The sequence below is a fragment of the Carcharodon carcharias genome, chromosome 32, assembly GCF_017639515.1.
Source record: "Carcharodon carcharias isolate sCarCar2 chromosome 32, sCarCar2.pri, whole genome shotgun sequence".
Taxonomy (NCBI): domain Eukaryota; kingdom Metazoa; phylum Chordata; class Chondrichthyes; order Lamniformes; family Lamnidae; genus Carcharodon; species Carcharodon carcharias.
Genome location: NC_054498.1, coordinates 7,239,618 through 7,252,178, shown reverse-complemented (window position 1 = coordinate 7,252,178; position 12,561 = coordinate 7,239,618). Strand labels below are relative to the sequence as shown.

Genomic DNA, 12,561 nt, shown 5'->3' with positions numbered 1-12,561 from the left:
TAGAGATATCCATACATCTCAATAAAGGCCCTGTAGTGATGGCGTCAGGGATTGGAAGGGAGAGCCCAGGCAGTGTCTCTGCTTAAGAAGTGTTCCTCTGTCGGGCTTTACATATGTTTAGACTATGAAGCAGTGAGAGACCTAGGACTGAGTGTCTTATGTCAGAAGTTCAACTGAGCCCAGTGTTGTGGCTCTCTCTCGCTCTCGAGCGCTGTCAGTTCCTTTTTTTTTTCCGGAGAAAAAAAAAAGTGTTTGCATATGAAAAATTAGTGTGGTGATGGGAACGAGTTCTTTCCACTGTGCAGCAACTGCAGTTTGCGATCTACCGAGATATATAAGGGTTTCTCTTTGTGTGGGTGTGTGGGGGCGGGGGTGTGTGGGGGCTTGTGTGTGTGTGTGTGTGTGTGTGTGTGTGGGGGTGTGGTGTGCACATGTTTTTTTCTTGGTTCTGGGGAAAGGGGTTGGGGTTGGGGGGGTGGGGGGGGAATCAGCAGACTGTTGACTGGGGCAAAGGCAACACCTTCTCATTCTTCCTCCCCCCGTTCATGTGAGTGTATGGCTGCCGCTCGTCAAAGCTGGCTCGCAAGACGACACCGGGTCCGTTTTCCACTTTGTGACCTGAGTGTTTGTCAGTGTGTTGAAGGGTGGAGGAGGGGTCGAGGGGGATGCTCTCCATGTTGTCTGCCTCGATCTCAAACTCCTCCACATCCCGGACTTTGCAGTCCTCGCTGTAGAAGAAGGCGACCTCTTTGAAGGAGGGCTCCAGGTCAGCTTTGATGCTCTGGATGATTTCCATGAACGCAGGACGCATCTTGGGGTTATACTGCCAGCACATCCTCATCAACTCGTAGCTAAACGGGGAGGGAAAGAGAAACGAGTTACTGAACGAGAGGGGGAAGGAGCAAACCAAGTCACTGACAACCAAATCCCAATTAAAGACATAACTCAAACTGATGTGGGCAATGGCAAAACCTGGTGGGATGGTACAATGCCCAGGAGTGGACTGCTAGCAACAACTTCCTCCGGTCTATGGAAGTGGAGGGGGTGGGAGTACGGGCAGGTCGGAGGGTGGGAAAGTGCTAAGGAAATAGGAGGGGCAGGAAAGGGGTAGGAGTGGCAAAATGGTGGGGGAAGGAGGAGGAGGAGGAGGAGGACGGAAGGCAGTGGGGAGGAAAGCTGGTGGCAGCAAAGGAACCTTGGAACAGCAGAGGAGGCCAGGAAGAGGGGAACATCTCCGTCTGCTGCCAGTGTGTTTGAGCAGTGAGAATCGAGCACATTGATCAGAGATGGAGGGAGGGGTGATCTCAGTGCCCATGGGCTAGGCAATGTCACATGAACATACGCAACAGAAGTAGGCCATTTGAACCTGCTCCGCCATTCAATAAGATGGGGGCTGATCTGTTTGTGTTTCAAACTCCACACTCCCATCTACCCGTGATAGCCTCTGATTGCCATGATACAATCAGCGGTCACCGTGTGCTGAGTTCTACACACAGGCGTGGACGGTGATGAGCTATGCAGTTGATTAGCCCATAGCCAACCCATGAGGGAGGAACGGCTGGCTATTCGGATGAAGCATGGGTTTCCTGGGCACTCCAGGCAGGTGGAGAGGGTGTGGCAGGAAACAGGGGTTGTGCGGGGTAAAAAAAAGGGATATCTTACAAAAGCTCCCACCGAAATAAATACAAACTACATTTGTGGAAAGCTGTTTGGCTCAGTGCTCGCTCGCTGCCTCACTCCCAGCTGCCGACCTGAAACAAAATAGACAAACCAGCTGTCTCTCAGTCACATGCCAGCCCGTGGCTTAGTGCTCTGCAGCTACAGCACAAGACCAAGAAACCACAAATGCCAAGTGCGACTGCCTGAGTGTGTGACATCAGGGTGAATAACAGCATGTGACAGGCTCCCCACCCCCCCAACGCCCCGGTTACATCAACTGGGATGACGCTCCTCTGAAGACTTGGTGCTGCAGAGACCATACTAGGAGTTAGTGCATCTCATTGCGGATATAGACGTACATGTATGGAGAGCAGGCAAGTAAATATTATATTTATAATCTGCCCAACTATGGAAAAAACGGATTTAATTTCAACTCACTCGAACCGTCCTACTGAACATACCAGCAATTTGTTCAATAAAACGGACAACGTGCAGGTCCCAAGCTTTGACTGGGGTGCTGCTCCCTGGCCACTAACACAGCTTCTGACACCCACCTTGTCACAGTCAAACAGGCATTCTTCAGGCACGAGTGACCACCAGCTGGTCATGCTACTGCGGGAGGCGTCGTATCCTGCCCTCGGCCGCGTTCACCCAGAGTCAACAGGCAGTGAGGAGGAGCGGGGACCCTAACCAACGGGGTAGCCAGCGCCGACTTCAGGCTGACTGAGGCCTGACGATACAGAGCAGATTGGCATCCAACCTGGGACCGACCCTCAGGGTACTTGCTCTTGGGCAGAATTAAATTTGGGAACATTCAAACACAATGGTTCCGGAAAAAAAAAAGATTTGTTCTTGCGCTGCAGGCAGTGCTAGAAAGGCTGCATATACTGCCTCTCCCTGGCTAAACAGAGCAGCAATCGCTATCTTGAATATGGCTGAAAAGAGAAACATGTTGCTGAATCTTTTCGTCTTGCACTCATCAGGACAAACACAAGAATGCCAAATTTCAAACAATCACAACACTTCATACTACAGGAGAAAAGGGTGCTGATTGGTTGGCAAGTCGACTCTGATTGGCTGGGGCTTTGCCATGGAGAAAGCAACAGGGAACTATAGGCTCCCCAGGTTCCTGGATAATTCAGAAAAGGGGCGTAAGGTTTGAACATATGCCTTTTATTTTCAGAGAATGGGTCCCTGTGTATGAATGTTGTCACTTCTAGCAAGCATAAATGAGCCAATGTTATAGGCTCGAGTGATTATCTTAAATTGGTTGTTCTTAATCTAGGATTGCTACCTTGAGCGGGACTGGAGTCACATTTGGACCAAAGCGGTCAAGGACAGCAGGTTCCCTTCCCTGAGGGGCATTAATGAACCAGTCAGTTTTCGTTGGCAATCTTTCACATCCCTTTATCTTGGTGCCAACCCACAAATGACCGGAATTAATCAATTCAATTTCACAACTTTCCACAGAAGGATCTGACTTTTTGGGCTGTTAGTCTGTAATAAACAGTGTGCCTAAAGGGTTTAACATGTTGGAAATTTCATTATAAAAGATTTTACATTCTTCCCACTTATAAATGCACCAAAATAAGCTCTTAAAAGCTGTTCTGCAGATTCTTCCCATCACTCTTTCAGTTCCTGACTATAACATAGCTTTGAGCAGGTCTCATCATCCATAGCTGCAGCGAGTGAAGGGACATCTGGAGAATTTCAATGCTCACTCTGTGTAGTGCAATTCAGTGTAAGAAGCCCCTGGGGGTGGGGTGGTGGGGGGGTACTGTGAAAGTGCTCTGAACAGGTCAGAGCTGATGGGGAGCTATAGCTCAGAACTGCAGTAGGTGCAGGTGGGCAGGGACACACATGCACACGCACACACATGCCAGTTAAGTGGCGAATCCCTATGTTGAAAATGCGAGCTGTGTTGTGGTGAACAGGTTCCAGGTGTAGGTTAAAAGCAGAATACTGTGAAAAACTCAGCAGGTCTGGCAACATCTATTGGGAGAGAAACCGAGTTAATGTTTTGAGTCCGTATGACTCTTCTTCAGAGCTGACGAGTTCAGGTATAAGTTATTGAGTAGGGACAGGAATAGAGCATTCTCAATTAGGGAATGAAGCTTAAGGGGAGATGGTGACGGAGTTGTAACGTTACTGGACCCGTAATCCAGAGGCCCTGGCTAATGCTCTGGGGTTCTGCATAGGTTCAAACCATTGGCTGTCTTAATAACCCATCTGGTTCACTAATATTCTTCTAGGAAGGAAATCTGCCACCCTTACCCGGTCTGGCCTATGTGTGACTCCAGCCCCACGGCAGTGTGGGTGACTCTTAACTGCCCTCTGAAATGGCCTAGCAAGTCTCTCAGCTCAAGGACAATTAGTGATGGGTAGCAAATGCTGGCCTTGCCAGCAACGTCCACACCCATGTACCAACAAAAATAATGTAGTCCCTGCACCGTGTTCCACCATCCAATCAGATCATGGCAACCTAACTCCCTACCCAACTTCTCCCAATATCCCTCAATAAAAGTTTGGTTAGCAAATATCTGCCAACTAAAATTCACTGTTCCAAATGTCTACCACCCATTGCATATAGGGGTTTCCTAACTTCCTCCTGAAAGGCCAGTCACTAACTTTTATACTATGTCGCCTGTTCCTCGACTCACCAATAGTTCCGACCTAGTTTATTGGTTCTCCTTAAATTTATTGAAAAATTCAATCAAATTGCCCCTTAATATTTAAAAATTCCTGGGACTACAAACCTAGCTTACGGAATCTTTCCACATAATGTAACCTTTGGAGCCCAGGGTAGATGTTGGTAAATTGACACTGTATTTCTTAAAAGTATGTGTGTGTGTGAGCAGATGCCTGCACCCGTGTTCCTGTACGCAGTGTGTGTGGCGTCTGCATACGATGAATTCTCCACACCTAACTTCCAACCTACTTGTCTCAGAAATCAACTCCATATCCTGTGGAAACAATCTGCCCTTACGAGAAAAATCATTTGCTGCAATTTATTTAATTCATACAAGGCTTTTCTGCGTTAAAATGGTAGATGGGGGGGTGGTTGTCAATTTGGGAATTAAGCCGTTTGCTTTCTGCAACTTGGATCATTTCCAATTGTTTGAGGTAGGTGCGTGTTTCTTTAACAGATTTATTCTAAGTGGCATCAACTACAGGAGGATCTGATAAGTGCTTTCCTTCAAGAACCGTTTCATAAGCTGAGTGATTGTAAACCCCTGAGAACAGTAGCTACTGGCTCAGTGCAGAGTTGTCTGAACACAGCAGGCATCAGGTTTGGTCACTTTTATTGGCCTCAGAACCTTTAGATTTCGGTGTTGGGAGGGAGAGAAAAAAAAAATCAATGCTTCCATTCCTGGAAAGTACACATTTGGACAATAGGGGAGCTTAAGAGCTGCTGCACTCTATGGTCAAATAGCCTATTCACGCTTACTTTCTAGGCTGGTACACTGGGATGAAGTAGCAGAGGGCACATGATCCACATGTGAGAAGAGGGGTGGAGGCCAGGGAAATGGAATTAGATAAAAACAATTCTCATACCAGGAACCCAGCCAACACAAAGTTTTCTCCTGTGCCCTCAGCTTCACTGTGCTGGCTCTGTGCTCCCGGCCATTCCCTGTGGCCTGAAATCAATCTCTGCTCTACTTGAGGCTAATGTCAACAGGAACCCTCAGCAGGCTCATTAAGGGAAGGTATGCGAGATAGCAAATCACATGTCAAGTGGACAGCTTACACCCAACACGAGCCAGCACGACATGCAGCCCTGTTATTTGACACTTGCCCTCTCGTTGACCGGGAAATGACTTTTAAAGAAACCTTGAGCTGACCAACATCGTTCTTCTACTTTTGTCAGCTGATGCCATCCACCTTCTGCCCCCCACAGTCCACCGGCCAGCGATAAAGTTGTTCAGGCTCCCGGCAAGTGTTAGAATGAGAAGTCGCTTCTGCTACTAATAACAGTGGGACTCCCAGCAGCAAAGAGTCAAGGGCACTCCCTCATCCAGCACTGGAAGAATAAGTGAACAGTAACTTGAATCTTGGGTGAAAAGAGAGAAACGTTGCTGAAGCTTTTTTGTTTTGCAATCATTAGGACAAATGCAAGGATGCCAAATTTCAAACAATCTCAATGATTTATATTACAGGAGAAAAGGGTGCTGATTGGTTGGCAAGTTGACTCTGATTGGTCGAGACGTTGCCATGGGGATGGCAATGGGAAACTACAGGGTCCCCAAGTTCTTGGGTAATTCATAAAAGACACAAGGCTTGAACATGTTCCTTTTGTTTGCAGAGAACGGTCCCTGTGTATGAATGTTTGTCGCTTCCAGCAAGCGTAAATGAGCCATGTTAAATTGGGTGTTAGTTGGTTAATTGTCTGAATTACCCAACAGCACGAGGAGCCTATAGTTACCATTGCTTTCTCCATGGTAACACCTCGGCCAATCAGTGCTGGCTTGCCGACCAATCGGCACCCTTTTCTCCTGCAGTATAAATCATTGTGATCGTCCAAAATTTGGCATTCTTGCCTTTGTCCTGATGAATGCAAGACAAAAAGCTTCAGCAACATGTCTCCCTTTTCAGCAATATTCAAGAGTGAGTGAGTCGGAAAGGTCCTCTCTGGTCTCAACTAGGAGGCTGGATAAGGATAGGACCTCCTGTTTGCCGCTGAAATAACCCACACACTCTCATTACCTTTGGGCTGACTGTGGGTCAACTGTGTTACGTATTAGCAGAGATGGCAGAATTAGAATTGTCTGCTTATTTGGAGACAAACAGTGGCAGAGACTTGATGGGCCAAATGGCCTGTTTCTGCACTGAAATCCTGCACACTCCACGAGTCAGGGAGGCAGCTTAAAATTAGGAGCTGGTAGAAAGAGAATGAAGCTGAAACCCCAATATTACAGTGCGCCTGTTTTGTAGAAATCTGGAATGAAATATTTGATGAAGTGGAATCTAATTTGAAAATGCAGCAGATTAAATGATTGTAATTGCTGATCTCGTCATCATTTTTTTAAACAGTCAAAAAGTTGATTTGCTGCTCTCTGTCAGACTGCCAGCATTACCAAATTAAAATCCAATATTTTCCCTCGCTACAGCTTTATCTGGCGTATGGAAATGTTGAGCAATGGGATTCTGGTATTCATATCCTGTATAGTTACCCACTTACTGATTTATGTCATAATGTAAACTGCTGAAATGGTTTTCTTCTGGTGCTCAGTTGCAACAGAGAGATACATACAAAGGGACAAAAGGCTGAGGGAATGCACGAGGGAGAAAAGAATAGAGGAAAAAGAGGGGGCACAGAGTGAGGGGGAGGAAGGGGGAGGAGAGAGTTTGGGGGGGGGAGGAGAGAGTTTGGTGGGGGGGGGAGGAGGAGAGAGTTTGGGGGAGGGGGGGGGAGGAGAGAGCTTGGGGGAGGGGGGGGAGGAGAGCTTGGGGGAGGGGGGAGGAGAGAGCTTGGGGGAGGGGGGAGGAGAGAGCTTGGGGGAGGGGGGAGGAGAGAGCTTGGGGGAGGGGGGAGGAGAGAGCTTGGGGGAGGGGGGAGGAGAGAGCTTGGGGGAGGGGGGAGGAGAGAGCTTGGGGGAGGGGGGAGGAGAGAGCTTGGGGGAGGGGGGAGGAGAGAGCTTGGGGGAGGGGGGAGGAGAGAGCTTGGGGGAGGGGGGAGGAGAGAGCTTGGGGGAGGGGGGAGGAGAGAGCTTGGGGGAGGGGGGAGGAGAGAGCTTGGGGGAGGGGGGAGGAGAGAGCTTGGGGGAGGGGGGAGGAGAGAGCTTGGGGGAGGGGGGAGGAGAGAGCTTGGGGGAGGGGGGAGGAGAGAGCTTGGGGGAGGGGGGAGGAGAGAGCTTGGGGGAGGGGGGAGGAGAGAGCTTGGGGGAGGGGGGAGGAGAGAGCTTGGGGGAGGGGGGAGGAGAGAGCTTGGGGGAGGGGGGAGGAGAGAGCTTGGGGGAGGGGGGAGGAGAGAGCTTGGGGGAGGGGGGAGGAGAGAGCTTGGGGGAGGGGGGAGGAGAGAGCTTGGGGGAGGGGGGAGGAGAGAGCTTGGGGGAGGGGGGAGGAGAGAGCTTGGGGGAGGGGGGAGGAGAGAGCTTGGGGGAGGGGGGAGGAGAGAGCTTGGGGGAGGGGGGAGGAGAGAGCTTGGGGGAGGGGGGAGGAGAGAGCTTGGGGGAGGGGGGGAGGAGAGAGCTTGGGGGAGGGGGGAGGAGAGAGCTTGGGGAGGGGGGAGGAGAGAGCTTGGGGGAGGGGGGAGGAGAGAGCTTGGGGGAGGGGGGAGGAGAGAGCTTGGGGGAGGGGGGAGGAGAGAGCTTGGGGGAGGGGGGAGGAGAGAGCTTGGGGGAGGGGGGAGGAGAGAGCTTGGGGGAGGGGGGAGGAGAGAGCTTGGGGGAGGGGGGAGGAGAGAGCTTGGGGGAGGGGGGAGGAGAGAGCTTGGGGGAGGGGGGAGGAGAGAGCTTGGGGGAGGGGGGAGGAGAGAGCTTGGGGGAGGGGGGAGGAGAGAGCTTGGGGGAGGGGGGAGGAGAGAGCTTGGGGGAGGGGGGAGGAGAGAGCTTGGGGGAGGGGGGGAGGAGAGAGCTTGGGGGAGGGGGGGAGGAGAGAGCTTGGGGGAGGGGGGGAGGAGAGAGCTTGGGGGAGGGGGGAGGAGAGAGCTTGGGGGAGGGGGGAGGAGAGAGCTTGGGGGAGGGGGGAGGAGAGAGCTTGGGGAGGGGGGAGGAGAGAGCTTGGGGGAGGGGGGAGGAGAGAGCTTGGGGGAGGGGGGAGGAGAGGAGCTTGGGGGAGGGGGGAGGAGAGAGCTTGGGGGAGGGGGGAGGAGAGAGCTGGGGGAGGGGGGAGGAGAGAGCTTGGGGGAGGGGGGAGGAGAGAGCTTGGGGGAGGGGGGAGGAGAGAGCTTGGGGGAGGGGGGAGGAGAGAGCTTGGGGGAGGGGGGAGGAGAGAGCTTGGGGGAGGGGGGAGGAGAGAGCTTGGGGGAGGGGGGAGGAGAGAGTTGGGGGAGGGGGGAGGAGAGAGCTTGGGGGAGGGGGGAGGAGAGAGCTTGGGGGAGGGGGGAGGAGAGAGCTTGGGGGAGGGGGGAGGAGAGAGTTTGGGGGAGGGGGGGAGGAGAGAGTTTGGGGGAGGGGGGAGGAGAGAGTTTGGGGGAGGGGGAGGACGCTGGTGGTTTGGGAGGGGGAGGGTGGACGGGGATTGGGACAGAGATGGAGATTGGGAGGTCCTGGGATATTGGGAGGGGGAGGGCTCGGAGTTGGCGGGGGAGGGAGATTTTAACTGCAGCAAGTGAAGTTTTAAGTAGCCGGTTATGTAAACAGGACCCGAGTATCTCCCCTCCCACCAGCCAGTTCTGTAGAGCTCCACCACCCACCCCATTAACATGGTTTCTAACTCACAGGCTGTCAGCACAGGATTCTGGTCTCTCCAGCAAGCCGCCCTCCATCACAAAACGCAGAACTTGCTCATTGGACATGCCCTGGTATGGCTGCTCAGCCAATGTGGCTATCTCCCAGAGAACAACACCAAACGACCTGCAACAGGAAGGTACAAATTAACAACCATTCATTGCAAGTGCACTAATACCATGATTTAAAATTCTCATTCTCGTTGTCCAATCTCTTCATAGCCTTGTTTCCCCCGCAACACCAGCCCTAACTCCATAAGCTCCTCTAGCCCTATAAGCCTTCGAAATCTTTGCCACTTCCAATTCTGGTCTTCTGCGCATTCCCAATTCCATCATTGGCAACTGTGCCATCAGCTACTTTGGCCCCGAACTCTGGAATTCCCTCATTAAACCTTACCCGTTACCTGCCCTGATATCCTGTGGCTCAGTCAAATGTTTGATTATTGCTCCTGTGAAGCACTTTGGGCCCTTTTAGCATGTGATAGGGGGGCTTTTAAGTCCACGTTGTTGTGGCTCTTCATTTCAAAATCTACCCAATTCAAATTCCACTCAGACTTTGCCGCTGTAGTAACTGATTGAGGGTTTGTTTTGGAAAAGAAATACTGCAAATTCACCAAATTCAGTTTTCTTGAACAAGGCTCAAGATTTGTCAAAGGCTGGGCAGAAACACAAAACAAAAAAGAGACAAGATGCTTGGACTATAGCTGGGTCTAGTTTATGTGCAGGGTTCGCACTTTGTCTCTGCCTTCATTAAGGAGAGGGATGATGCAGACATTCTAGTTAAAGAGGAGGAGTGTGAAATATTAGATACAATAAGCATAGTGAGAGAGGGGAAGCACTGGAGGGACTAACATCCTTGAAGGTGGCTAAATCACCAGGGCCAAATGGATTGTATCCCAGGCTGTTGAGGGAAGTGAGGGGGGTAAAGCGCATGCATCAAAGATCATTTTCCAACTCACTAGATACTGGGGAAGTCCCAGACAATTGGAGGTGTGTGAAGGTTGTACCATTACACCATTATTTAAAAATGGTGTAAGGGATGGGCCAGAAAATTATAGGCTGGTCAGTCTGACTTCAGTGGTGGACAAATGATTGGAAAAAATTCTGAGACAGGATAAGCTGTCACTTAGAAAGGCAGAGATTGATCAGGGATAGTCAGCAAGGTTTTGTTAGTGGGGGGGGGAACGATCGTGTCTTATTAACTTAATAGGATTTTTTGAAGAAGTAACAAGGAGGATTGATGAGGGTACTGGAGTGGATGTTGTCTACATGGATTTCAGTGAGGCTTTTGACAAGGTCCCACGTGGCAAACTGGTCAGGAAAGTGAGATCTCATGGGATACAGGGGAAGGTGGCAGGTTGGATCCAAAATTGGACCAGTGACAGAGAACAAAGGATCGATGGATGTTTTTGCGGAAGAAAACAGTTTCCAGTGGTGTTCCACAGGGGCTAGGTGTTGGGGCCCTTGTTGTTTGCTGTATATACTGATGATTTAGACTTTAAATGCGGGAGGCATGATTGTAAAATTTGCAGATGACACAAAAATTGGCCTTGAAGTTGATAGTGAAGGGGATTAGCTGTCAGCTCCATAACGATATCAATGGTTTGGTTGAGTGGGCAGAGAAGTGGTAAATGGAATTCAATCCAGAAAAGTGCATTTGGGGAGGGCAAACAAAGCAAGGGAATACTCAGTAAACAGGAAGTTGGAAAGGGGTTGAGGAAGTGAGAGACCTTAAGAGTGCATGTGCACAGGTCCTTGAAAGCGGTAAGACAGGTGAACAAGGTGGTCAAGAAAGCAAATGGAATGCTTTTCTTTATTGGGCAAGGTATTGAATACAAAAGCAGGGAGGTAATGATGGAACTGTTAGGCCACAGCTGGAATTCTGTGTACAGTTCTGGTCACCACATTACAGGAAGGAAATAATTGCACTTGAGAGTGTGCAGAGGAGTTTTACAAGAATGTTGCCAGGGCTTGAAAATTGCAGCTATGATGAGAGATTGGATAGGCTGGGGTTATTTTCCTTAGAACAGGGGAGGCTGAGGGGTTGGCCTAATTGAGGCATACAAAATTATGAGGGGCCTAGATAGGGTGGTCAAGAAAGACTTGTTTCGCCTAGATGAGGGGTCAGTTACCAGGGGGCACAGATTTAAGGTAACTGGTAGGAGGATTAGAGGGGACATGAAAAAAAACTTTTTCACCCAGAGGGTGGTGGGCATTTGGAATTCACTGCTGAAGTTGGTGGTTTATAAAAGGTACCTGGATCTGCATCTGAAGTGCTGTAACCTGCAAGACCAGCGGACCAGGCGCTGGAAAGTGGGATTAAAATGAGCAACTAGTTTCTTTTTTCCTCTTTTTGGCCGGCGCAGACACGATGGGCTGAATGGCCTCTTTTGGCACCGTAACTTTTCTATGGTTTGCATTGAACTCCTTGGTTGAATAGCTACCATTTTAGCTCGTGCCACAAACAATCACAATGAGAGCCGTGGGCTCTGGTGGAAACGTATTGCAGGAATGAGTCAACGCCTTCAGGAGATCAGGGATCATTGTTCTATGACTTCAAGTCAAAACAAAAAAGTATTTGAATGTGGAACTGGTTAAAACCCTCACAGGGTGGCAAAGCACCTGAGAGAGACGCACTCACAAAGCAGATCTCCACAAGGTTATTTGAATTCCTTCAAACATTTAAAAAGGCTGCCGTTTCAGGCCATAAAAAAGGATAAATTATTTCTTCACTCCAAACTTCCAGGAACCGTTGCTAATTAAGATGTCAGAAAATCTAGCACATGATCTAATGCCATGGCACAAATCTGTTTCGGATGAAGGTCAGTCTCTGCTGCTGAAGAGCAGGTTCAAAGCTCGGTGTCCCCTCCCCAGCTGGAGAGTCACCTGACCATATCCAGCCGTTAGCAGAACCTTCGAATGTGCTGGTGGTGGTCACTTGTTCAAATTACTGCAATCATCAGGGTGGGTTGAGGCTGATAAGGTGCTGAGGCCAGGTTTCATTCCACTTTGCCCTGGGTTGGGTTGGAAAAGCTGTGACCTAGTTCTGTGCAGTGACTGATTCCTCACCTTCAAAAAAGGACAAAGTTCATTTTCTTTCTCTGAGCCAAATGTTCTTTGGGTGGGCTCATTGGCGATTGCGAGGTGCTCAGAGAAGGTGTAACTGGGCTGGCCTCTTGTTTACACGGACAGATAGAATTAGGTGCAGGAGGCCATTTGGCCCCTTCAGCCTGCTCTGCCATTCAAGGGGATTCGTGGCTGATCCGATTGCCTCAACTCCACGTTCCCACCTAACCCCCAATAAGCTTAGATTCTTGACTCACAACCCTCGGAAAAAACTCACCGCCACCCGAAATGAGGCATCCCTTATTTTTTTTTAAACTGTGCCCACTAGTTCTAGTCTCTCCCACTCATCATTTCAGCATCCACCCTGTCAAGTCCCCTCAGATTCTTCCAAGTTTCAACCAGATCACCTCTCATTCTTCTGCACTCCAACGTCTACAGGCTCAACCTGT

The 12,561-nt window shown here is 50.2% G+C and overlaps 1 protein-coding gene across 1 annotated transcript in view; it reads right to left on the bottom strand.

Moving 5' to 3' along the window:
- Nucleotides 1–487: 487 nt before the first annotated feature.
- igf1ra (insulin-like growth factor 1a receptor) overlaps nt 488–12,561 on the bottom strand; it is a 249,829-nt gene continuing 237,755 nt past the window's right edge. Inside the window, exons 20-21 of the mRNA XM_041178432.1 lie at nt 9,039–9,173; nt 488–851 (exon numbers count right to left, since the gene is read on the bottom strand). Of these exons, the coding sequence (XP_041034366.1) occupies nt 488–851; nt 9,039–9,173 (499 nt within the window). The remainder of the gene's footprint in view (nt 852–9,038; nt 9,174–12,561) is intronic.